General features: G+C 42.4%; 1 protein-coding gene across 3 annotated transcripts in view; it reads left to right on the forward strand.

Moving 5' to 3' along the window:
- Positions 1 to 1,304: 1,304 nt before the first annotated feature.
- The window catches only part of UGDH (UDP-glucose 6-dehydrogenase), a 31,225-nt gene continuing 6,030 nt past the window's right edge, over positions 1,305 to 26,499 (forward strand). Inside the window, exons 1-9 of one of the 3 annotated variants that reach the window (XM_035293870.3) lie at positions 1,305 to 1,681; positions 8,064 to 8,232; positions 11,204 to 11,305; positions 14,481 to 14,681; positions 15,049 to 15,246; positions 15,666 to 15,813; positions 16,979 to 17,073; positions 25,707 to 25,837; positions 26,074 to 26,207. In XM_035293870.3, coding sequence (XP_035149761.1) covers positions 8,071 to 8,232; positions 11,204 to 11,305; positions 14,481 to 14,681; positions 15,049 to 15,246; positions 15,666 to 15,813; positions 16,979 to 17,073; positions 25,707 to 25,837; positions 26,074 to 26,207 — 1,171 coding nt within the window. In that variant the 5' untranslated portion in view covers positions 1,305 to 1,681; positions 8,064 to 8,070. Of the gene's footprint in view, positions 1,682 to 2,039; positions 2,198 to 8,063; positions 8,233 to 11,203; positions 11,306 to 14,480; positions 14,682 to 15,048; positions 15,247 to 15,665; positions 15,814 to 16,978; positions 17,074 to 25,706; positions 25,838 to 26,073; positions 26,208 to 26,499 lie in introns of those variants that run through there. The other 2 variants (XM_035293868.3, XM_078367374.1) reach the window with 2 other exon arrangements.

Raw genomic sequence — 26,499 nt, forward strand, 5'->3', positions numbered from 1 at the left:
TTGGCCTCCCTTCTAATTCGGTCCCTTTCCTCAGCCCTAAAGGGTCAGGAGAAGCTGCTGACAGTTATCCCAGGTGGGCCGGTGAGTCCAGAGTATGGACTCAACCAGTGAGGTTAAAACTTGTGGTTTCAAAAAAAAAAAAAAACCTGAGGTTTCTCAGAAAAGGGTGGGTTCTGAGCCTTCCAGTTATACAGGTCAGAAGTAGAAAAGGGAACACAGACTAGAAATGGGCTGAGCGTTCACCACCTGACGTGGGTGATGCCTCCCTTAAGGGGAGAAGTGGTGCAGCGGCCTCCGGCCAAGGCCGTAGTTGGGAGGTGACAGGTGGGGAGGCAACAGGAGACGAGGACAAGGAGACAGGGGGACCCTAGGAGATCAGGAGGATCACAGGGTGGGGGTAAGGGGTGAAGAGAGTTCTCCTCCTCCTCAGAAGGGAGCGGAACAGGAGGAACAGAGGGAGCAGGGGGTCAGGGCAAAGGAGAGGTCCGGCTCAGAAGGACCTTGGATGAAGGGCTGTGAACGCCACAAGATCACAGCCAACGGGGAGGGTTCTGGACTAAGTCCAGCCACCTACATTTGGTCAACCTAGGGAAATTGATCAGGGTGTCCGGGCGATCCGGTAACGACCAGCCAAACAGCTCGGACCGTCAGGGATCTAAGGACCCCGACGGTGGCCATCTGGTTCCAAAATTTTGCCATTTCACTTTACAGAGAGTCCAGTCTACCTTTTGTAAGGCAAACTCCGTAGTCATCTGAAAAACCTGAGGATAAATTTTTTAACATACATTGAAGAGGAGTGGAGGGATGAGTCTCCTGAAGGAGAAATGGCTGGGAGGGAGAGGCTAAGATGGGGTTTGTCAGGCTCACATCTATGGTCTATAAGGCTCACATCATTTAATGTGCCTTTATAAATTACTAACCACTTTCTTCATGACGCATGTTAAAATGGCTTATGTCACCTGATGTAATCCTTAATGAGAAAAATAAAAAGCTATGACTGTGCCTGGCTTTTTTTCTTTATCAGAGGCTTAAAATGACCCCGAAGCGGCAAAAGAAATGAGCAGAACTGCACTCCACATTAAAAACGAGCAGGTTCCATAGGTCCATTTTACTCTTTCTCACACACGGCACTTACATGTTGCATACTCTCTGCTCCATGGCATACACAGACATCCCAAATCCCGGAATGGGCCTGAGGAACATCTCTGGAAAGTGCGCCCGGAGGGAGTGGGGGTCCTGCCTCTCCGCCAGGGACCAGGGCGTGGACACCCGCTGGTCCAGTCATGAGAAACTCAGCATCCTCCAGACAGGAGGCGCCTCTTTCCCAGAAGCGGCGGCTCGGGAGGGATCTGACTAATCCTTGGATGGCCGGCCCGGAGGGCGCGGTTGATCCTGGGGCCCCGAGGTTGTGGGCGAGGAGTAATCCGCCAGCTGGGACTGACCGGCAGAGTCTAGGGAGCCGAAACTCAGAGGCGGCGCTCCAGGATGCTGAGGAGACCGGAAAGGTGGCCAGGACCTTCCGGTCCCTTCGGCCCGCCACCTGCCCAGGACCCCGGCAGCCCTAAAAAGCCTGGCGGACAAGGAGCGCACGCGGCCTTCGCCTCGGCCAGGACAGGGCTTCGAAAAGACAGCTGCTAGACTACAAGGTCTGACCACTCCGCGACCCACGACCGCCGAGTAGGTGAGCAAACGGCATGCACCCACGGCGCGCCCCAGTCTCCGGGTCCAGGGAATACGCCACGCACGCAGCCCCGCCCAGCGTCGCTCGCGGTAGGGGCGGAACCGCTGAGCTGGCCCGAGCGGATTCGCTCAGCTTGGCCAGGGGCGGGGAAGGTCCGCCCCTCCAGGACCAGCCCCACCCCCGTCACCCCGCCCCAGGCCCTGAAGGAAATAGGGATCCGGCCTAGAGTCTTGTGTAGCGGAAGGGGGAGCTAGGAAGAGGCAGAGGGCAAAATCCAGGAGGGCCTGGCTGCGGGGGAATGAAGCCTCCGCCTTCTTGGGCCGAAGCCTTTAAATACGGGCTCAGGCCCTGGACTCGGGGTGCAGCGCGTGGCAGCCTGAGGGAGAGGCGTCCGACGAGAGGGAGCACGGACAGAGCGGGGCGCGGGTGGAGAAGCTGCGGCAGCCCGGCGCGTAGGAAGGTGCTGTCCGAACGATCGGGATAGGAGCGGTCCCCGCGCTTGCTGCTGGTAAGTGGGTAAGCGCCGCTGCTGGGCTGGCCCCGCCGCCGGGGCGGGATGCTCCTGGGTGTGCGCGCTGCGCCCAGTCGCTCGCTGCGCTCGGTCTCGGGCTTCCAGTCTCACGACCTGCGTCTTTTTGAGGCTCTGGGCAGGAACCGCATTTTGGAACTGCTGTCCTTGGGACGGGGTAGCCTGGGCTTCTTATTCAAGACTCGTGAATCCTAGAGCTCCTTCTCTTTCTGCTTCTACCCACTTTCTGACTTGGATGAGATTTCCCTGCCGCCTCCAAAGCCGAACGCCCACTATAGGAAGCGGTTCTCTGGTTGGGGACCTCATTTTGGCTGCAGAGTCGTAGTCTTTTGTTTGTGTTTAAACATATGCTCACCTGAGAGGCTGCTGCTTTTTTCAGGCCGCCTCTCTTAAGAAACCAAATAGAAACGAAGCCAGAAAATCCTTTTGAGAGCAAAATCCTAAGACTATCGTGATATCTGTCTGGGATGTGCTAGAATCCGTTCTTGGCCCCGACACCCTAGAATTGCTCTGTTTGATGTCGGGGAAGGCCTTTCTTGGGTGCCTCGGGAGACCATGTTTTTGGGAGATCTTGAAAAAAATTATAAGTCCTATAAATATTTGGGAAGATAACTTAGTAAGGTTGGGAATTCTAGTATAGAGAAAAGAGGGGTTTGCTGGTAGGAATCTATTCATGGGCATACACAGCAGTAGCTGTCTATCCACAGACCTCAAAGACACAGTGAGCCTTTGAGTTTCTTCAAATCCCCTAAGAAATGGAGAACAGTAGTCTTTCTTCAGGGGAGTTCTGGAAATGAAAGAGCTGACTGTCTGCTCTGAGATGTGCTTGTTAGTGGCCAGGATCCAGTTTAAGGTAAAGGGTAGGCATCCCTTACCTTAAGGATTAAAAGGATTTCATTTCTTCTCCAGTTGCTGTACTCCTTTTTCTAACAAAATCTGTAACTGGATAAGCATAATCCATCTTCCTTCATGTTTACTTCCACAGCTTTACATGATAACCCTTAGATATAAAGTTTACCGACTTTCTTACTGATTAAATATTTTTCTCTGGTCAGGCATCTTTTACTGTTTAATTTCCGGAAATGATTAAAGTGATGTGTGGAACTGATGTATCCAACTATAATGCCCATTGTTAGCTCCTGGGTACCTATGCAAAGTATGCTGTAGAGAGCTGGGGCTAGAAGAATTGTATTCTGTTTAGACTGTAGTAAGGCATATATTATTTGTTAGTGACCCCTTCTGGGTTGGAATGTTTATTTGAATTTAAGACATTTTACATGAAACTTCAGAATGGTTTGGTTTGTTGTGACTCTCCCAACATACAGAGGTAAAAACTCATTTCAAAATAACCCATTTAACAAGGAAACACTCCCATGTCTCTGACAGAACAATAGAGGGCCAGAGGGTACTTAAAAGTAGAAATAAAAAATGGAATTGGAAGACATCTGTGTCATGCAAAGTGTATCACTAGCACTATGTCAAACTCCATGTTAAGGTTTATTGAAGATTTTCCTGAGACTTCTAAGTGACCATTTAACTGGACTTGCACAGATTGTACATCAGCTTCTTTAGTAATTTTCCCATTGTCATCTATAAGCCATGTTTCATGGGAAATAGCAAGGCAAGAATACCCAAAATAAAGCTTGTGTAAAACACATCCAGTTCTATAACGCAAGTCCACGTGCCATCAGTAGTCTACCCCAGCTGATGTATGTAAAGCAAGTTGAAATATGGTCTTACAATCAAGGCAGATAAGAAGTAACTCTGGGGGGCCAGGTGCAGTGGCTCACACCTGTAATCCCAGCATTTTGGGAGGCTGAAGCAGGCAGATCACCTGAGGTCGGGAGTTTGAGACTAGCCTGACCAACATGGAGAAACGTGGCCTCTACTAAAAATACAAAATTAGCCAAATGTGATGGCACATGCCTGTAATCCAAGCTACTCAGGAGGCTGAGGCAGGAGAGTCGCTTGAACCCAGGAGGCAGAGGTTGCAGTGAATCAAGATCAAGTCATTGTACTCCAGCCTGGGAGTGCAAGAGCCAAAACTCCATTTAAAAAAAAAAAAAAAAAAAAAAAAGGTAGTAACTCTGGGGAAACATGCTGACTCAAGAAAATAACTTGGCCAGGTACGATGACTCATGCCTGTAATCCTAGCACTTTGAGAGGCCCAGGCAGGTGGATCACTTGAGGTCAGGAGTTTGAGACCAGCCTGGCCAACCTGGTGAAACCCTGTCTCTACCAAAAAATACAAAAATTAGCTGGGAATGGTGGTGGGTGCCTGTAGTCCTAGCTACTTGGGAGGCTGAGGTGGAAGAATCGCTTGAACCGGGGGGGTGGAGGCTGCAGTGAGCCCAGATTGTGCCACTACACTTCAGCTTGGGCAACAGAGTGAGACCTTGTGTCAAAAAAAAAAAAAAAGAACTTGATGGTATTCTGGTCAATTACTGCAAAAATTCTATGATCAGCAATCTGAACTAAAGCTACTTACATAGAAGTCTCCATCTGAAAAAGAGAGACCCTTGTGGAGAGTTACTCATTCATTCAGTTAATAATCATTGAGAGGCTGCTGTTCTAGGAGTCAAGGATACAGCAGGGAGCAGCAGCAAATAAGAACTGTTAGCCTGGCTGTGCCTTATTAAACTATGAACTCCTTGAACCCAGGAGCTGCAACAAGTAGACATTGATTCTACATTTAATATATATGTTAGCAGAATCTGTCCTGATTGAGACTGAAGGTAAAGGTTGCCCTAATAACATTTTGGCTATGAACTAATAATATTTTGGCTATTTTAAGTGGTAACTCTAAAAGATCCTTTGGTCCAACATTACTTTGAGATTCTACTTTTTAGGTATTCTAAATATACTGGGTTTAATTAAGTGAAAAAAGCCAGGTGTTAATAGTATATATAGTATTCTAGGGAATTTAGAAAGACAAGATTATTAGAATATATATGTGTGTTATACAAGAAAGCAAAGGTTGCTTGTGTGGAAGCAAAATAGACGATAGCAAAGTAGATACAGAAGGGGTTGGAGTGAGACTTCTCATGTATATCTTGTTACAACAGATTTAATTTTTGAATCTTAATTTTTTTAATATCTTAATTTAATTTTAATATCTACTCAGAATAATTTTTTTTTTTTAGATGGAGTTTTGCTCTTGTTGCCCAGGCTGGAGTGCAATGGTGTGATCTTGGCTCACTGCAACCTCTGCCTCCTAGGTTCAAGCGATTCTCCTGCCTTCGCTTCCCGAGTAACCGGGATTACAGGCATGCACCACTATGCCTGGTTAATTTTGTATTTTTAGTAGAAATGGGGTTTTGCCATGATGGTCAGGCTGGTCTCAAACTCCTGACCTCAGGTGATCCACCCGCCTTGGCCTCACAAAGTGCTGGGATTACAGGTATGAGCCACCACGCCTGGCCAGAATAAATAATTTTAAAAATTTTATTTCATATGGTTAAGAATACTGCTTTATTTAATTGAATCATATGATTCAAAATTCTGCCCATTTTTACTATTTTACCAAAATTCTATTTCTTTTTTTTTTTTGAGAGAGAGTCTTGCTCTGTCACCATGCTGGAGTACAGTGGTGTGATCTCAGCTCACTGCAACCTCTGCCTCCTGGGTTCAAGCAGTTCTCCTGCCTCAGCCTCCCAAGTAGCTGGGACTACAGGCGCATGTCACCACGCTCAGCTAATTTTTGTATTTTTAGTAGAGATGGGGTTTTACCATGTTGGCCAGGATGGTCTTGATCTCTGGACCTCGTGATCTGCCCACGTTGGCCTCCCAAAGTGCTGGGATTACAGGTGTGAGCCACCTCGCCTGGCCAAAATTCTATTTCTTTTAATCGTTTTTTAAAAGTCATGAGGGGCCTGGCATGGTGGCTCATGCCTGTAATCCTAGCACTTTGGGAGGCTGAAGTGGGTGGATTGCTTGAGTTCAGGAGTTTGAGACCAGCCTGGACAACATGGCAATGCCCTGTCTCTACTAAAAATACAAAAATTAGCCCAGCGTGGTGGTGTGCAGCACCTGTTGTCACGGCTACTTGGCTGACTGAGGCACGAGAATCACTTGAACCCAGGAGGCAGAGGCTGAAATAAGCTGAGATGGTGCCACTGAACTCCAGCCTGGGTGACAAAGTGAGACTCGCCTGTCTCAAAAAGAATAAATAAATAAAAATAAAAGTCAGGAGGGATCAGACTCCATGAGTTGATATCTGCAGCACTAAAAGATCAATGTATAAGCCAGATTAGTAGTTTATAAACACAGGCTACAAACAGTCCAGAGTACTTACATGGATGAGTCAGCTCATTTTCTTATATTAGGAAAATCTATCCAGAGAACCAAATGAAAAGTTATAACATTGTTTAATACAGACTCAAGCCAAAGTTGGAAAATCTTAATTATATGCTTTGTCTTTTTTCATAATAGGGATATTCTTCTTGCCAGGCATCCAAATTAGGCCAGCCTTCCAGAATGTGTTCTCTGATTCATACAGGGGTATACTAACAAATTCTTAAACTCTCTGATTACCATTTTCCTTCTCTTTGCAATCTGTGAATGGGTTAGATTAGATGATATCTGAGGTCTTGGCAAGGCAAAATCATTTCTTTGCTTCTAAGAATATGATCAGTTTGATAGTTCTCATTACAACAGATAAATGGGCATACTTTTGTATAAATCAGTTCCTTATTTGATTAGTGTGAATCAATCTACCTAATGCTTTTGAAACCTGTCAAAATCTGTGTAACCCACTTTTCTGCTGGCATTGGGAAGAAAAAAATCTGTGTAACAGCTTTGGTAATTACAGAAATTATATTTTCTTTTTTATTTTATTTATTTATTTATTTTAAAGGCGGGGTTTCACCATGTTTGTCAGGCTGGTCTTGAACTCCAGACCTCAGGTGATCCGCCTGCCTTGGCCTCCAAAGTGCTTGGATTACAGGCGTGAGCCACTATGCCCGGCCAGAAATTACATTTTCTTTAACCTTCTTATGGTTTCTGATTATAGTTGAAATGGAGTTTAAGATGATTCATTTGCTAGTACCTAAAAATAAACTTCGAAAGCCAAATTTGTGTGTAGGGCATATAATCTCAGAGGCCAATTCTGGACTGTGGAACCAATCTTATTCTATATAATCGTAATCTAAACCTGTTATAAACTCATCTTTGGCCGGTACAGTGGCTCATGTCTATAATCCCAGCACTTTGGGAGGCTGAGGTGGGTAGATCACTTCAGGTCAAGAGTTTGAAATCAGCCTGGCCAGCATGATGAAACCACATCTCTACTGAAAATACAAAAAAAAAAAAGTTAGCCAGGTGTGGTGGCTCACGCCCGTAGTCCCAGCTACCTGGGAGTCTAAGGCAGGAGAATGGCTTGAACCTGGGAGGCAGAGGTTGCAGTGAGCCAAGATCACACCATTGCACTCCAGCCTGGGCGACAGAGTAAGACTTTGTCTCAAAACAAAACAAAAAAACCTTTATCTTTGTATACTAGCATTTATTTAAGCAAGAATTGTACAAGTATGTTCATCCTGGAACCTTCCGCAATCAAAATTGTCCTAGTGTATTATAGGCCTAAAAAATAATCTTTGTGGCTCCCCTTCAATAATATCAGTTACTGTAGTTTTTTTCCATATGTTTTATGCTAGTGCAGCTGAGAACAGGCTAGGTCATCCAATTGGAAGGTTATATTTTAAATCTCTATTTTCATATTTCCTCAGAGTGAATGTAGGAAATCTTTCCAGATATCTGTCATCTTGACAATTTTTATCAAGTGTAATGAATGTACAATATGATCTCTTTGAATTTTCTGTTTTCAATATTAGAACAATCTTACTGTTTTCCTTCTAGTACAATCATGTTTGAAATTAAGAAGATCTGTTGCATTGGTGCAGGCTATGTTGGAGGACCCACATGTAGTGTCATTGCTCATATGTGTCCTGAAATCAGGGTAACGGTTGTTGATGTCAATGAATCAAGAATCCATGCGTGGAATTCTCCTACACTTCCTATTTATGAGGTAAATATATTAAACAACTCTGTTTTTATGCTCTTTGTTTTCTGTTTTATTAAATAATTTATATGCACTATCAATGTAAAAATCTATAAGTGCAACTGGTAAGAAATTAAATTTTAAAAATCTGGATATAAAACATTATGGACATTGGCTGGGTGCAGTGGCTCACACCTATAATCCCAACACTTTGGGAGGCTGAGGCAGGAGATCACGAAGTCAGGAGATGGAGACCATCCTGGCTAACACAGTGAAAACCCATCCCTACTAAAATAGAAAAAATTAGCCAGGCATGGTGGCACATGCCTGTAGTCCCAGTTACTTGAGAGGCTGAAGCAGGAGAATCGCTTGAATTTGGGAGGTGGAGGTTGCAGTGAGCCGAGATTGCACCACTGTGCTCCAGCCTGGGCAACAGAGCAAGACTCTATTTCAAAAACAAAACAAAACAAAACAAAAAAACATTATGGACATTAAAACACATTACTTTGGGTAATGTGGGTGGGAAAAATGACCAGAAAGAAGTCTATCAGAATGGTAGTGTTAGTGCAGTGAGATTATGGGAAATTTTTTCTCTTCCCTGTTTTCTTTTTTTTTCTTTCTTTCTTTTTTTTTTTTGAGACAGAGTTTCGCTCTTGTTACCCAGGCTGGAGTGCAATGGCGCGATCTCTGCTCACTGCAACCTCCGCCTCCTGCCTCAGCCTCCTGAGTAGCTGGGATTACAGGCATGCGCCACCATGCCCAGCTAATTTTTTGTATTTTTAGTAGAGACGGGGTTTCACCATGTTGACCAGGATGGTCTCGATCTCTTGACCTTGTGATCCACCTGCCTCGGCCTCCCAAAGTGCTGGGATTACAGGCTTGAGCCACTGCACCCGGCCTATCATGTATCTCTAAAAGATAATTTTGTTTTTCTTTGAGACAGGGCCTTGCTCTATTGCCCAGGCTGGAGTGCAGTGGCCCAATCTTGGCTCACTGCAACCTCTGCCTCCTGGGGAGGCTCAAGTGATCCTCCCACCTCAGCCTCCTGAATAGTTGGGACTACAGGCACACATTTAAAAAAATTTTTGTGGTAGAAATAGGGTTTTGCCATGTTGCTGAGTCTGGAGCCCATAATAGTTTAATCCTCACAGTTTCCTCTCCCTTTTTTCTCTTCTATCTATTGGTTGAAGAAACTGGTTTGTTTATTGCCTAGAGATTTTCACAGTCTAGACCAGGCACAGTGGCTCATCCCTGTAATCTGAGCAATTTTGTATGCTGAGGCAGGTGGATTGCTTAAGGCCAGGAGTTTGAGAGCAGCCTGGCTGACATGGAGAAACCCCATCTCTACTAAAAATACAAAAATTAGCCAGGTATGGTGGTGTGCGCCTGTAATCCCAGCTGCCTGGGAGTAGAAGCACAAGAATTGCTTGAACCTGGAAGGTGGATGTTGCAGTAAGACGAGATGTCGCCACTGCACTCCAGCCAGGGTGACAGAGTAAGACTCTGTCTCAAAAAAAAAGAAAAAGAAATTTTTCAGTCTGGATTTTGCTGGTTGAGTTCCCTTGGAGTTTTTCAACTTATTCTTTATTTTATGTAAGTTGGTAGTTAGATCTACAGGGACAGGTCCAATCAGATTTAGGCTTGATTTTCTTTTTGTAAGGATATTTGTTAAGTGGTTTTATACTCCACCATATTTTTAAAATAAATATATCTCTTGTTAAACTAGGAATTTTTTTAAATAAAAAGGTTTCTTGTAATAGGATTTAGAAAAATATACATTTATTTAAGTATAAAGAATAAATTGACTTTCACAGCCAGTTGTATGGCCTGAATTATTGGGAGTAAAAAATGTGCAGTCATAATGACAATGCAAAGTCAAAGTATATTTGCTTGAAATCAAAGAGGACCTTGAATTTTCTGAAAATTGTGTTGATACTCAGAGTTAATAGTTAACTCTTATGAGTGAGGCACATGGTAAACATTAAATGAGCTGCTCTTCTGACCGTAGCAGGTTCAATGGCAATTTCCATTTTGTTTATTTAGTATACTTCTGAAGCAGGGCGTGGTAGCCTACTACTACAATCCTAGCACTTTAGGAGGAGGAGGCGGGAGGATTGTCTGGGCCTGGGAGGTCAAGGCTGCAGTGAGCTGTTGTCATGCAATTGCACTCCAGCCTGGGGAAAGAGCAAAACCCTGTATCAAAAAATAAAATAACATAGACCAGGTGTGGTAGCTCATGAATGTAATCCCAGCACTTTGGGAGGCTGAGGCGGATGGATCACCTGAGGTCAGTTTAAGACTAGCCCGGCCAAGTGGTGAAACCCCATCTCTACTAAAAATACAAAATTAGCCCAATGTGATGGCGCATGCCTGTAATCCCAGCTGCTTGGGAGGCTGAGGCAGGAGAATTGCTCAAACCCGGGAGATGGAAGTTGCAGTGAGCTGAGATCATGCCACTGCACTCCAGCCTGGGTGACAGAGAGACTGTCTCAAAAATAAGTAAGTAAAATAAATGGGCTGGGCATGGTGGCTCACTCCTATAATCCCAGCATTTTGGGAAGCTGAGGCAGGAGGATTGTCTGAGCTCAGGAATTTGATATCAGCTTGGGCAATACAGTGAAATTTTGAAACCCCATCCCTACCAAAAAAAGATACAAAAATTAGCCAGGCGTGGTGGCACCTATGGTCCCAGCTTCTTGGGAGGCTGAGATGGGAGGATTGTTTGAGCCTAGGAGGCAGAGGCTGCAGTGAACTGAGATTGCACCACTACACTCCAACCTGAGTGACAGAGACCCTGTCTCTATTAAAAAAAATTAGATGTGCACTTGTGGCCTTTGGTATATGATCCTTAACTTTTCTACAAAGGTAATTTGAGAGCAACCTACACATTTAAATTACCATATTACTGTCCCCTTTAACAAAAGTAATTCTATATGATTAGGTTATCTCATATAACCAGCAAGTTATATGTACAGTTCCTTTTCTTTTTTCTTTCTAGCCAGGACTAAAAGAAGTGGTAGAATCCTGTCGAGGAAAAAATCTATTTTTTTCTACCAATATTGATGATGCCATCAAAGAAGCTGATCTTGTATTTATTTCTGTAAGTATTTTCCTTTGCTATGTGAATTTTAATGTATTCTTGTCTATATAAAAGTTTTATCATATTTTAATAGTAAATCCATTGGTATTAAGCCTCAACATTGCTCAGTATAGAGTTGTCCAGTTGCATTTTGGTTGTCACTTTGTCTAACAGTTCACAAAAGCCCGTAATCATCTGGTCAAAAATGTCATTTCAAGTCATTGAACAAATAAACTCAAAGAAAGTTCTAATCTGAGATTTAGAACTAGGAAATGCTGGTAACATTGATAGCGCATGTGATGATAGTATATTTCATATTTATTTCATCATTTCTTGTTTCCAGTGGTTGGCAGCGGTGAGATGAAGAAAATCAGTTTGCAAACTTAGAGGCATCTCCTATCTAAATGAATTTTACATTAATTGTTTATAACTTGGCATATGTTGGTTAGATTATCAGGTTAACCAATAGACACCTTTGCCTGATAATGTGGCTGAACTGTCCTACCTTTATACTGAAAAAAACCAGAACCAACCCTTGAGATTAAACTACAGTAATTCAATATTTGAACCAAAGCAACTTATATCTTGCTGTCCTAGTAACCATCTACTCAAATATTCTGTATGTAATGATATAGCTATCACCAGCTGGAAGCTGAGGAGGGTGTTATATGACTTAAGATCTTTACAAACTGGACATGATGGCTCATGCTTGTAATTCCAGCAGTTTGGGAGGCCAAGGCAGGCAGACTGCTTGAGCCTAGGAGTTTGAGACCAGCAAGGACAACATGGTGAAATCCTGTCTCTAATTAGCTGGGCATGGTGTTGTGTGTCTGTGGTCCTGACTACTGGGGAGACTGAGGTGGGAGGATTGATTGAACCCTGGAGGTTGAGGCTGCAGTGAACCATCATTGCACCTTGCACTCCAGCCTAGGTTACAGAAGGAGACCCTGTCTCAAAAAATAAAAAAAAAAAAAGAGGAAGAATTCAGCCTCCTCTTTTTGAGCTCCTTAATCACTTCAGATAAACTGATGCAGCTTCTATGACTTACCTTCCCATCTCCTATTTAAACTTGCAGAAAGTTAGAGTAGAGGCATAAAAAAATAAGAAAATATTTTGGAGTAGGTACCTGGAAAAATGAGTTACTTAGTCTAATTTTTAGGTGACCAGAGCCTGGAATGGTAATAGGAGAATTTTTTGCAGAAAGGACATCTAAAAATAATATGTTTTCAAATGCCAGACAGGAATCACTTTGTAGCAAAATCAGTTTTCAACGGTTTGATCAGACAGCTTCCCCTGGTAAAGGAGAGTTGAAAACAATAGTTTTCAAAAACTGTTGTTTTCACGCTCCTTTACCAGGGGAAGCTGTCTGATCATCTCCCATCTCCAGCCAGTTTCACCCTACATCATGAGCTGCCTTTGCCTTTCTGTACTCCATTACATCTAACTCTTGCCCTAAGTTGTTCCATGCATATAAACAACTTTTTCTTCCTGCTTTTCACACCTCAACTCAATCTTCAAGTTTTGATTTATTTTCACTTGGTTCCTTTATTTAGTCTCCCATTAGGTTATAATCTTACCAAGAGAAGAGAGTGATTACTCCTTTCTGTTACTTCAAAAATAATTCCTATTCCCGTTAGGTTTTAGACTTTCAGAGCACTTTCATTTTGTCAGAGCACACTCATGTGTTAGTTTTTAGAGAGCCCGCTATCCTCATTTTCCAATGAGATCATTGAGGCAGAGGCAGCCACACTTCTCCAAGGTTACTATAATCCAAAACTAAATGCCTAGGCTCTGGGCTCATGATTTTTTTTTTTCCTATAGGAAAGTCTTTGTTCATTGGCCAGGTGTGGTGGCTCATGCCTGTAATCCCAATACTTTGGGAGGCTGAGGTGGGCAGAACACTGGAGTTCAAGAGATTGAGACCACCTTGGCCAACATGGTGAAACCCAGTCAAACATACAAAAATTAGCTGGGTTTGGTGGCATGCCTATAATCCCAGCTACTCAGTAGGCTGAGTCAGGAGATTCGCTTGAACCTGGGAAGCGGAGTTTGCATTGAGCCAAGATTTCACCACTGCACTCCAGCCTGGGTGACAGAGCAAGACCCTGTCTCAAAAAAAAAAAAGTCTTTGTCCACATAGTATTCAATATGCTGAAGATGATAGATAATGTTTAGCTTTAATGAGTTCAGAAAGCATTTGTGAATGATACTGTAGATATTTTAAAAGGCTGTCAATATAGGACTGTAAAAATAGAGGAATAAAAAAGGAGGTCAGGTCCAGCAGGGCTAAACTCCATCTCTACTAAAAATACAAAAATTAGTTGGGCATTATGGCATGCGCCTGTAGCCCTAGCTACTCAGGAGGCTGAGGCAGGAGAATTGCTTGAACTTGGGAGGCAGAGGTTGCAGTGAGCCAAGATCACTCCACTGCACTCCAGCTTGGGTGACAAAGTAAGACTCCATCACAAAAGAAAAAAAAAAAAAGAAGGCCAGGTGCGGTGGCTCACCTCTATAATCCCAGTACTTCGGGAGGCCAAGGTGATAGATATCTCGGGTTAGGAGTTCGAGACCAGCCTGCATGACTTATGAAACCCTGTCTCTACCAAAAATACAAAAAAATCAGTGGGGCATGGTGGCACGTGTCTATAGTCCCAGCTACTTGGGAGGCTGAGGCAGGAGAATCGCTTGAACCCGGGAGGTGGAGGTTACAGTGAGCTGAGATTGTGCCAGTGCACTCCAGCCTGTGCAACAGAGCAAGACTCCATCTCAAAAAAACAAAAAACAAAACAAACAAAAAAATGCATTTGAAAGCTCATTTTTAAGGACTATAGTAATATATACAATAAAGGGAATAAGAGAAGCCTTCTGTTTCATTTCAGATTGTGAAATCCTTTAGGATAACTGACTCATTCATTTGTATATTTTTAGGGCTTAACTGGAATCTGCCTGCCCTGGTTATCTGGCACACAGATAGTAGCTTCCCAGCAAAAATTTACTGAATGAATTCTCTAGATGCCTCAAGCTATTTCTTCTGATGATTATATTTATAAAATGTATTATTTCTGTGAATCTAATGGAGGATTAAATCGAGGCTACTGATGATTATTAACTCTGCACTTGAATCAATAGTTCAGGGTATATCTCGAAATCACTATCTCACAGGTACTCTGTTATTTATCCCATATACTTTCATCAGGTGAATACTCCAACAAAAACCTATGGAATGGGGAAAGGCCGGGCAGCAGATCTGAAGTATATTGAAGCTTGTGCTAGACGCATTGTGCAAAACTCAAATGGGTACAAAATTGTCACTGAGAAAAGCACGGTTCCAGTGCGGGCAGCAGAAAGTATTCGTCGCATATTTGATGCAAACACAAAACCCAACTTGAATTTACAGGTATGAAAAATGAAGCATCAGATACTGGTTATTCTTATGTAAATACTGATGTGTTACAGTTGCCCATAATTAATTCTAGCTTAAAACTTTCCAGGCACCTGAGGTCAGGAGTTTGAAACCGGACTGACCAATGTGGTGAAACCCCATCTCTACTAAAAATACAAAACTTAGCTGGGTGGGGTGCCACGTGCCTATAGTCCCAGCTACTCAGGAGACTGAGGCAGGAGAATCGCTTGAACCTGGGAGGCGGAGGTCGCAGTGAGCCGAGATTGCACCGTTGCACTCCAGCCTGGGTGACAAAAGAGAGACTTCATCTCAAAAAAACAAAACAAAACAAAAAAACCTTTCCTTTATATTGGGATTCTAGGTGCTGTCCAACCCTGAGTTTCTGGCAGAGGGAACGGCCATCAAGGACCTAAAGAACCCAGACAGAGTACTAATTGGAGGGGATGAAACTCCAGAGGGCCAGAGAGCTGTGCAGGCCCTTTGTGCTGTATATGAGCACTGGGTTCCCAGAGAAAAGATCCTCACCACTAATACTTGGTCTTCAGAGCTTTCCAAACTGGTTAGTATATAGCATTCAATTCTCCATTAAATTAAAGCCAAGCATTTATTTATTTTAAGCCTGATAAGCTACACAGATACTTTTTAAATAGTAGTAAGAGGTTATGCTTGCACATTCAAATTATGAAATAATTTTCACAAGAGGGATCAAATATCAGGGTATAAAATAGTCTGAAAAATTCTGAAATCTTAAAATAGTAATTTGGTTTTTGTCACCGTTTCCCTCCCTTTACCCTTTTTCTTAATCATCTGTCCTCTCTAATGTAAAACATTTTCCCTTACATCCATTGTCTTCTCAAATTGAGCCCATGAGTATCTTATATATCTCCCTCAGTAATCTGCATCAACTAATTGAAATATAAACTAGATGTATAAAATCGCTCTTTTAGTTTATCTTACTCTTCTCTATTTTTTTTTAAGGCGGCAAATGCTTTTCTTGCCCAGAGAATAAGCAGCATTAACTCCATAAGTGCTCTGTGTGAAGCCACAGGAGCTGATGTAGAAGAGGTAGCAACAGCCATTGGAATGGACCAGAGAATTGGAAACAAGTTTCTAAAAGCCAGTGTTGGTAAATTAAAAATTTTCTCTAATAAAAAGAGCTACTATTTACTGAAAGCATATTATTTGCCACGTTCAGTATCAGCACTTTATATATCTCATTTATTCCTTATAACCTGTTAGGAAGGTGCTGTTATTTTCTTTTTTGAGATGATTCACACTCAGGGAAATGTGTGCAACTTGCTCAAGTCATGCAACTAATGAGTAACCACATGTTTCTGATGCCAAAGCCATATTATTCCTTAAAGCATATTGGATTGCACTCGAGCAAGGGTGGAAAAACCATGGCCTATGGATCAAATCCAGCCCACAGCTTGTTTTGTAAATAAATTTTATTGGAACATAGCCATGACTATTAGATTACATATTGTCTATGGCTGCTTTTGAGCTACAATGGCAGAGTTTAATAGTCTCAACAGAAACTGAATGGCCCACAAAGGCTGAAATATTTACTGTCTGGCCCTTTACCATGAAAGTTTGCTGACCCAGGCCAAGCACAGAAGTTCATGCCTATTATCCCAGCACTTTGGGAAGCCAAGGCCAAGGCAGGCGAATTGCTTGAGCCCAGGAGTTTGAGACCAGCCTGGGCAACATGGTGAAGCCCCACCTCTACAAAAAAAATACAAAAAATTAGTCAGACATGGTGTTGCACACCTGTAGCCCAGCTACCTGGGAGGCTAAGGTAGGAGAATCACCTGAGCCCGGGAGGTCAAGGCTGCAGTGAGCCATGTTTGCACCACTACGCTTCAGCCTGGGTTACAGAGTGAGGCCCTGTCTCAAAAAAAGAAAAAGTTTGCTGACCTTGTGCTAAAGTAAAGGATGTGGGGCAGTCATACTAGATGAATGAGAAAAAAATAGGGGATAAAAGGAAACAAAATGTTCAAGGTAGCCATTATGAAACTTTAGTTAGAAAATTATTTGGAAGTTGCTTGTGGAGTTGTTAAGTTGCCTGCAAATTTTATACAATTTATAAGCCCATTAATTATCCATCTGAATTTTATTATTTAAAAATCTTAATATAAGCTTTCTTATTTAGTATAAAGAAATTTGTCACATGATCAAGTTGTCTTATTCTTACATTAAAATATTGTTGGGACCCTTTGATCATTTTCACAGCTTGCAGTGCTTCCTTTTGAAAAAAAAAAAAATATTGTTCATTTTTTTTATTTCTGCAGGGTTTGGTGGGAGCTGCTTCCAAAAGGATGTTCTGAATTTGGTTTATCTCTGTGAGGCTCTGAATTTGCCAGAAGTCGCTCGTTATTGGCAGCAGGTATTCATCTTTATAGTTGATTTCCGTTTAACCAAGCATGGTGGTTCACACCTGTAATCACAGCACTTTAGGAAGCCAAGGCAGGAGCATCACTTGAGGCCAGGAATTCAGGACTGGCCTGGGCAGCATAGTGAGACCCCATTTCTACAAAAAATTTAAAAATTAGCTAGGCATGGTGTTGCACCCCTGCTGTCTTAGCTACTCCAGAGGCTGAGATGGAAGGATCACTTGAGCCTAAGAGTTGGAGACTCCAATGACTTATGATCTCTCCACTGCACAGTAGCCTAGACAACAGAGTGAGACCCTGTCGCTAACATAATAATAGTAGTAATTTCTTTTCTTTTTTTTTTAAAATTTTTTATTGCATTTTAGGTTTTGGGGTACATGTGCAGAACATGCAAGACAGTTGCATAGGTACACACATGGCAGTGTGTTTTGCTTCCTTTCTCCCCTTCACCCACATTTGGCATTTCTCCCCAGGCTATCCCTTCCCAGCTCCCCCACCCCCCGCTGGCCCTCCCCTTTTTTCCCCAATAGACCCCAGTGTTTAGTACTCCCCTCCCTGTGTCCATGTGTTCTCATTTTTATTACCCGCCTATGAGTGAGAATATGCGGTATTTCATTTTCTGTTCTTGTGTCAGTTTGCTGAGAATGATGTTCTCCAGATTCATCCATGTTCCTACAAACGACACGAACTCATCATTTATGATTGCTGCATAATATTCCATGGTGTATATGTGCCACATTTTCCCAGTCCAGTCTATCATCAGTGGGCATTTGGGTTGGTTCCAGGTCTTTGCTATTGTAAACAGTGCTGCAGTGAATATTCGTGTGCATGTGTCCTTATAGTAGAACAGTTTATACTCCTTTGGATATATACCCAGTAATGGGATTGCTGGGTCAAATGGAATTTCTATTTCTAAGGCCTTGAGGAATCACCACACTGTCTTCCACAATGGTTGAACTAATTTACACTCCCATCAACAGTGTAAAAGTGTTCCTTTTTCTCCACATCCTCTCCAGCATCTGTTGTCTCCAGATTTTTTAGTGATCACCATTCTAACTGGCGTGAGATGGTATCTCAATGTGGTTTTGATTTGCATCTCTCTAATGACTAGTGATGATGAGCATTTTTTCATATGATTATTGGCCTCATATATGTCTTCTTTTGTAAAGTGTCTGTTCATATCCTTTGCCTATTTTTGAATGGGCTTGTTTGTTTTTTTCCTGTAAATCTGTTTGAGTTCTTTGTAAATTCTGGATATCAGCCCTTTGTCAGATGGGTAAACTGCAAAAATTTTTTCCCATTCTGTTGGTTGCCGATTCACTCTAGTGACTGTTTCTTTTGCCGTGCAGAAACTGTGGAGTTTCATTAGGTCCCATTTGTCTATTTTGGCTTTTGTTGCCAGTGCTTTTGGTGTTTTGTTCATGAAGTCCTTCCCTACTCTTATGTCCTGTATGGTTTTACCTAGATTTTCTTCTAGGGTTTTTATGGTGCCAGGTCTTATGTTTAAGTCTTTAATCCATCTGGAGTTAATTTTAGTGTAAGGTGTCAGGAAGGGGTCCAGTTTCTGCTTTCTGCACATGGCTAGCCAGTTTTCCCAACACCATTTATTAAACAGGGAATCCTTTCCCCATTGCTTGTTTTTGTCAGGTTTATCAAAGATTGTATGGTTGTAGATACGTTGTGTTGCCTCCGGTGCCTCTGTTTTGTTCCATTGGTCTATATCTCTGTTTTGGTACCAGTACCATGCTGTTTTGATTACTGTAGCCTTGTAGTATAGTTTGAAATCCGGTAGTGTGATCCCCCCCGCTGTGTTCTTTTTGCTTAGAATTGACTTGGCTATGCGGGCTCTCTTTTGGTTCCATATGAAGTTCATGGTGGTTTTTTCCAGTTCTGTGAAGAAAGTCAATAGTAGCTTGATGGGGATAGCGTTGATTCTGTAAATTACTTTGGGCAGTATAGCCATTTTCACGATATTAATTCTTCCTAACCATGAACATGGAATGTTTCTCCATCTGTTTGTGTCCTCTCTTAGTTCATTGAGCCGTGGTTTGTAGTTTTCCTTGAAGAGGTCCCTTACGTTCCTTGTGAGTTGTATTCGTAGGTATTTTATTCTTTTTGTAGCAATTGTGAATGGCAGTTCGTTCTTGATTTGGCTTTCTTTAAGTCTGTTATTGGTGTAGAGGAATGCTTGTGATTTTTGCACATTGATTTTTATATCCTGAGACTTTGCTGAAGTTGCTTATCAGTTTCAGGAGTTTTTGGGCTGAGGCGATGGGGTCTTCTAAGTATACTATCATGTCGCCTGCAAATAGAGACAATTTGGCTTCCACCTTTCCTATTTGAATACCCTTTATTTCTTTTTCTTGCCTGATTGCTCTGGCTAGAACTTCCAGTACTATACTGAATAGGAGTGGTGAAAGAGGGTATCCTTGTCTAGTGCCGGATTTCAAAGGGAATGCTTCCCGTTTTTGCCCATTCAGTATGATATTGGCTGTTGGTTTGTCGTAAGTAGCTTTTATTACTTTGAAATACATTCCATCGATACCGAGTTTATTGAGGGTTTTTAGCATAAAGGGCTGTTGAATTTTGTCGAATGCCTTCTCTGCGTCAATTGAGATAATCATGTGGTTTTTGTTTTTGGTTCTGTTTATGTGGTGAATTACGTTTATAGACTTGCATATGTTGAACCAGCCTTGCATCCCCGGGATGAATCCTACTTGATCATGATGGATAATTTTTTTGATTTGCTGTTGCAATCAGCTTGCCAATATTTTATTGAAGATTTTTGCATCTATGTTCATCATGGATATTGGCCTGAAGTTTTCTTTTCTTGTTGGGTCTCTGCCAGGTTTTGGTATCAGGATGATGTTGGTCTCATAAAATGATTTGGGAAGGATTCCCTCTTTTTGGATTATTTGGAATAGTTTTAGAAGGAATGGTACCAGCTCCTCTTTGTGTGTCTGGTAGAATTCGGTTGTGAACCCATCTGGACCTGGGCTTTTTTGGGTGGTAGGCTCTTAATTGCTGCCTCAACTTCTGACCTTGTTATTGGTCTATTCATAGTTTCAGCTTCCTCCTGGTTTAGGCTTGGGAGGACACAGGAGTCCAGGAATTTATCCATTTCTTCCAGGTTTACTAGTTTATGTGCATAGAGTTGTTTGTAATATTCTCTGATGATGGTTTGAATTTTGTGGAATCTGTGGTGATTTCCCCTTTATCATTTTTTATTGCATCTATTTGATTGTTCTCTCTTTTCTTTTTTATCAATCTGGCTGGTGGCTTGTCTATTTTGTTGATCTTTTAAAAAAACCAGCTCTTGGATTTATTGATTTTTTTGAAGGGTTTTTCATGTCTCTATCTCCTTCAGTTCAGCTCCGATCTTAGTTATTTCTTGTCTTCTGCTAGGTTTTGAGTTTTTTTGATCTTGCTCCTCTAGCTCTTTCAATTTTGACAATAGGGTGTCAATTTTGGATCTCTCCATTCTCCTCATATGGGCACTTATCGCTATATATTTTCCTCTAGAGACTGCATTAAATGTGTCCCAGAGATTCTGGCATGTTGTGTCTTTGTTCTCATTTGTTTCGAAGAACTTCTTTATTTCTGTCTTCATTTCATTGTTTATCGAGTCAACATTCAAGAGCCAGTTGTTCAGTTTCCATGAAGCTGTGTGGTTCTGGGTTGGTTACTGAATTCTGAGTTCTAACTTGGTTGCACTATGGTCTGAGAGACTGTTTGTTATGATGTCAGTTGTTTTGCATTTGCTGAGGAGTGCTTTACTTCCAATTATGTAGTCAATTTTAGAGTAGGTGTGATGTGGTGCTGAGAAGAATGTATATTCTGTGGATTTGGGGTGGAGAGTTCTGTAGATGTCTATCAGGTTTGTTTGTTCCACGTCTGAGTTCAAGCCCTGGATATCCTTGTTAATTTTTTGTCTGGTTGATCTGTCTAATATTGACAGTGGAATGGTAAAGTCTCCCACTATTATTGTGTGGGAGTCTAAGTCTCTTTGTAAGTCATTAAGAACTTGCCTTCTGTATCTGGGTGCTCCTTTATTGGGTCCGTATATGTTTAGGATCGTTAGCTCTTCTTGTTGTATCAATTTTTTTTACCATTATTTAATGGCCTTCTTTGTCTCTTTTGATCTTTGTTGCTTTAAAGTCTATTTTATCAGAGATGAGAATTGCAACTCCTGCTTTTTTTTGCTCTCCATTTGCTTGGTAAATCTTCCTCCATCCCTTTATTTTGAGCCTTTGTGTATCCTTGCATGTGAGATGGGTTTCCTGGATACAGCACACTGATGGGTTTTGGTTTTTTATCCAATTTGCCAGTCTGTGTCTTTTGATTGGTGCATTTAGTCCGTTTACATTTAGGGTTAATATTGTTATGTGTGAATTTGATACTGCCATTTTGATGCTAGCTGGCTGTTTTGCCCATTAGTTGATGTAGATTCTTCATTATGTTGATGCTCTTTAGCATTTAGTGTGATTTTTGGAATGGCTGGTACTGGTTGTTCCTTTCTATGTGTAGTGCCTCTTTCAAGAGCTCTTGTAAAGTAGGCCTGGTGGTGACAAAATCTCTGAGTACTTGCTTGTTTGCAAAGGATTTTATTTTTCCTTCACTTCTGAAGCTCAGTTTGGCTGGATATGAAATTCTGGGTTGAAAGTTCTTTCCTTTAAGGATGTTGAATATTGGACCCCGCTCTCTTCTGGCTTGTAGAGTTTCTGCCAAGAGATCTGCTGTGAGTCTGATGGGCTTCCCTTTGTGGGTGACCCGACCTTTCTCTCTGGCTGCCCTTAGTATTCTCTCCTTTATTTCAACCCTGTTGAATCTGACGATTATGTGCCTTGGGGTTGCTCTTCTTGCGGAATATCTTTGTGGTGTTCTCTGTATTTCCTGCATTTGAGTGTTGGCCTGTCTTGCTAGGTGGGGAAAACTTTCCTGGATAATATCCTGAAGAGTATTTTCCAGCTTGGATTCATTCTCTTTGTCACATTCTGGTACACCTATCAAACATAGCTTAGGTCTCTTCACATAGTCCCACATTTCTTGAAGACTTTGTTCATTCCTTTTTGTGCTCTTTTCTCTAATCTTGGTTTCTTGTTTTATTTCATTGAGTTGATCTTCAACTTCTGATATTCTTTCTTCTGCTTGGTCAGTTCGGCTGTTGAAACTTGTGCATGCTTCGCGAAGTTCTTGTATTGTGTTTTTCAGCTCCTTCAATTCATTTATATTCCTCTCTAAGTTATCCATTCTTGTTATCATTTCCTCGAATCTTTTTTCAAGGTTCTTAGTTTCTTTGCATTGATTTAAAACATGTTATTTTAGCTCACAAAAGTTTCTCATTATCCACCTTCTGACAGTCTAATTCTGTCATTTCGTCACAGTCATTCTCTGTCCAGCTTTGTTCCCTTGCTGGTGAGGAGTTTTTGTCCATTGTAGGAGGCGAGGTGTTCTGGTTTCGGGTGTTTTCCTCCTTATTGCGCTGGTTTCTTCCCATCTTTGTGGATTTATCCACCTGTCGTCTGAGTAGTTGCTGACTTTTCGATTGGGTCTCTGAGTGGACGCCCAGATTGTTGATGATGAAGTATTTCTGTTACTTGGTTTTCCTTCTACCAGTCTAGCCCCTCCACTGTACGACTGCTGAGGTCCACTCCAGGCTCTGCTAGTCTGGGGTGCACCTATAGCAGCTGCGGAACAGTGAGGGATGCTACCAGTTTCTTTTTCTGCTATCTTTGTCCCAGAATGATGCCTGCCAAATGTCAGTCTTCTGGATATAGAGGGGTCAGGGAGCTGCTTGAGGAGACAGTCTGTACTTTATAGGAGCTCAAGTGCTGAGCTGTGCGCTCTGTTGTTCATTCAGGGCTGTTAGGCTGCTACGTTTAATTCTGCTGCAGCAGAACTCATAAAAAAAACCCTTTTTTTCTCAGATGCTCTGTCTCAGGGGGGTTGGGGCTTTCTTTATGAGTGTCCGTTGCACTGTCCTGCTCAGCTAGGAGGCAGTCTAGTCACTATTTGCCTGCCAAGGCTCCGCCCTGCTGGTTTGAGGTCCACCCTGTTGCTGCAGGCTCTGCCCTGCTGCTGTGGTCTCCGCCCTGCTGCCACGGGCTACGCCCTGCGGTGGAGTCTCTCTGTTGTGGCGGGTTGCCTCGGCAATGGCAGGCTGCGTCAGCAATGGGAGTGTACCTCAGTAGGGGCGGATTGCCTCAGTAATGGTGGACGCCCCTCCCCCACCAAGCTGCACCGTCCTGGGTTCAGCTGTGCCCGCAGTGAAACTCCACCCGGAGTCTTTGGAATCGCCGTTTTGTTTGTCCCACTGCGCTGGCCCAAACGCCGTTTCCCTGGAATCTCCTAGCCTGGCTCACTATCCAAGTCCCGTTCAATCAGATGGATATGCCAATCTGCCCTCTCAAGTCTCAGATTGCCAGTTCAACAGGGCACCCGGACCCGTGCGCTTTGTGCGGAGCACTGTGGAGCACTGCTGTGCTGCAACGCTGGCCGCCGGCTGCACCGGCCGCTGGCCGCACCAGCCAAAACCGCTGCACTGGCGCCCCGCGTCTCTTTTATACCTGGGAATTTCCCCGTTCTGTGGGCAACAAAGATCCGTCTGGAAATGCGGCCCTGACTCACCCTCCACGCGTTCACCGAGAGCTTCAATCCTGGGTTGTTCTCACTGCGCCATCTTGAGTTGGTCCCAAATTTCTGTTTAGCTTCTCATTAAGCATGTCACTTTTTGTCCATGAAATTTTTTTAATTGAATTTATTTATTCCAGGAACTCAACAATTAGTATATTTAATTTGCTTATTTTATGTTTATTTGTTGGATATCTGCATTTTTATTTATCTTTCCTGCTAATCATGGTAATGGAAATTTTTGAGAAACCAGTATTCTTTTTTTTTTTTTTTGAGACGGAGTTTCACTCTTGTTACCCAAGCTGGAGTGCAATGGCACGATCTCGGCTCACTGCAACCTCTGCCTCCTGGGTTCAGGCAATTCTCCTGCCTCAGCCTCCTGAGTAGCTAGGATTACAGGCACACGCCACCATGCCCAGCTAATTTTTTGTATTTTTAGTAGAGACAGGGTTTCACCATGTTGACCAGGATGGTCTCGATCTCTTGACCTCGTGATCTGCCCGCCTTGGCCTCCCAAAGTGCTGGGATTATAGGCATGAGCCACCATGCCCGGCCAGAAATGGACATTTTTAAGGGAAAATAGATACAATTAGTATTATCCCACCCAATCCATCATGATGGCTTTATCTCACTGTTCATTGTGTGAAAAATGCAGATAAACCCTTGATTTTCCAACACTTTGGGCTAATTGCTTAAGCTCTTAAGGTTTGATTGAGATGGTCCTGGAAGCTTAAAGACTTAAAAAAAGAAGTTTCTTTTGCTGTGCCCACCTGGTCACCAATGTAAATTTAACAGATTAAGTGATCAGAAACTCTAATAACATTTAGTTAGTGAAAAACCTTGTCAAATGTTTGTGGTGTTATGCTTCACCCAGAGGCAGCTAGAACTCTGCATGTTGTTTGTTCCCTGTCCACTTTCCACTGGAACTTTGGTGAACAGTAGGCACAAGCAAATGAAGGTATTTGTTTGCTTATAGCTTTTTTTCCAGAGTTTAGAGACATGGGCTAAGGAGAATATGGTTTCCTATGTGCCTTATTTAGGCTGGTCTAATAGCTGAACCTCAAAAACTTGGGGGCCGGGCGCAGTGGCTCATGCCTGTAATCCCAGCACTTTGGGAGGCTGAGGCACACAGATCATGAAGTCAACAGATTGAGACCATCCTGGCCAATATGGTGAAACCCCATCTCTACTAAAAATATAAAAAATTAGCTGGACATAGTGGCACATGCGTATAGTCCCAGATACTTGGGAGGCTGAGGCAGGAGAATCACTTGAACTTGGGAGGCAGAGGTTGCAGTGAGCCGAGATCATGCCACTGCACTCTTGCCTGGTGACATAGTGAGAGTCCGTCTCAAAAAACAAAGCAAAACAAAAAAAACTTGGTTGTGTTCTCCATTTTTTGTATCCATCTCAGCCTTATGCATGGAAAATCAAGCCAAATGAAATTAAAAATTTTTAGGATGGCTTTTTTTTTCTTTTTTGTTAAGACAGAGTCTGGCTCTGTTGTCCAGACTGGAGTGCAGTGGCACAATCTTGGCTCACTGCCACCTCTGCCTCCTGTGCTCAAGCCATCTCACGTCAGCCTCCCAAGTAGCTGGGACTACAGGCACACACCACCATACCTGGCTAATTTTTGTATTTTCTGTAGAGATAGGGTCTTCCCATGGTGCCCAGGCTGGTCTTGAACTCCTGAACTCAAGCAATCCTCCTACCTCAGCCTCCCAAAGTGCTGGGATTACAGTTGTGAGCTACCACAGCTGGCCTTGGATGGCTTTAAGGAAGGGGATGAGTGGTTCTTTTTTTATTATTTTTAAATCCATAGTTCTTTTTTTATTTTTTTTAAAACCAAACTAAAAAGTTTGGTTAATTTTTGCTTCCTGTTAATATGTAAGCACTGTATTTGTATAATAGCACTCACCATAAAACTCTGAGTAATGTATGTCACAGGCTATGCCTCTTTTAACTAATCATTGCACAATTGTACATGTAATTTCAGGTGATAGACATGAATGACTACCAGAGGAGGAGGTTTGCTTCCCGGATCATAGATAGTCTGTTTAATACAGTAACTGATAAGAAGATAGCTATTTTGGGGTTTGCATTCAAAAAGGACACTGGTGATACAAGGTATCAGTTTTTAAAAATATTTCAACCCTTTTGGGAGTGCATTAACTCATCTTAATTTTTTGATTGGTGGATGTGTACATAAAATACATGTATATATATAAAGAATAAAAATAAACATCCATATCTTTACCACTCAACCAGCTTAAGAAATAGAATCTTACCTGTATCTTAAACTCCCTCTTATTAGAATATAATGCCATGTAAAGCTTAGCAATACTGATTTTTTTTTCCTTTAGAGAATCTTCAAGTATATATATTAGCAAATATTTGATGGATGAAGGCGCACACCTCCATATATATGATCCAAAAGTACCTAGGGAACAAATAGTTGTGGATCTTTCTCATCCAGGTGTTTCAGAGGATGACCAAGGTATGCCTTTGAGTCTCAGAAATCATTTTGAGTACAGACTTTAAAACTTTGCTATCATCTGGGAACTTTAAGTTGTTCAGTTTTATCATTTATATCATTGGTATGCCCTCTTTTAAACCTCATTTCTCTGAAATGAAAGTCTTAGGCATAATGTCATCAACATTGATTTGAAGTGATCAGCTTTGGACTGATTGGGCCAGTGATTTTGCCAACATATTCCACAAAGCCCCAGCATTCCAAGGAGATCTTCCAGAGCAGGGTTTGGGGCCTCTCACCGTCATTCCCATTGATA

This window comes from Callithrix jacchus, chromosome 3 (genome assembly GCF_049354715.1).
Source record: "Callithrix jacchus isolate 240 chromosome 3, calJac240_pri, whole genome shotgun sequence".
NCBI lineage: Eukaryota > Metazoa > Chordata > Mammalia > Primates > Cebidae > Callithrix > Callithrix jacchus.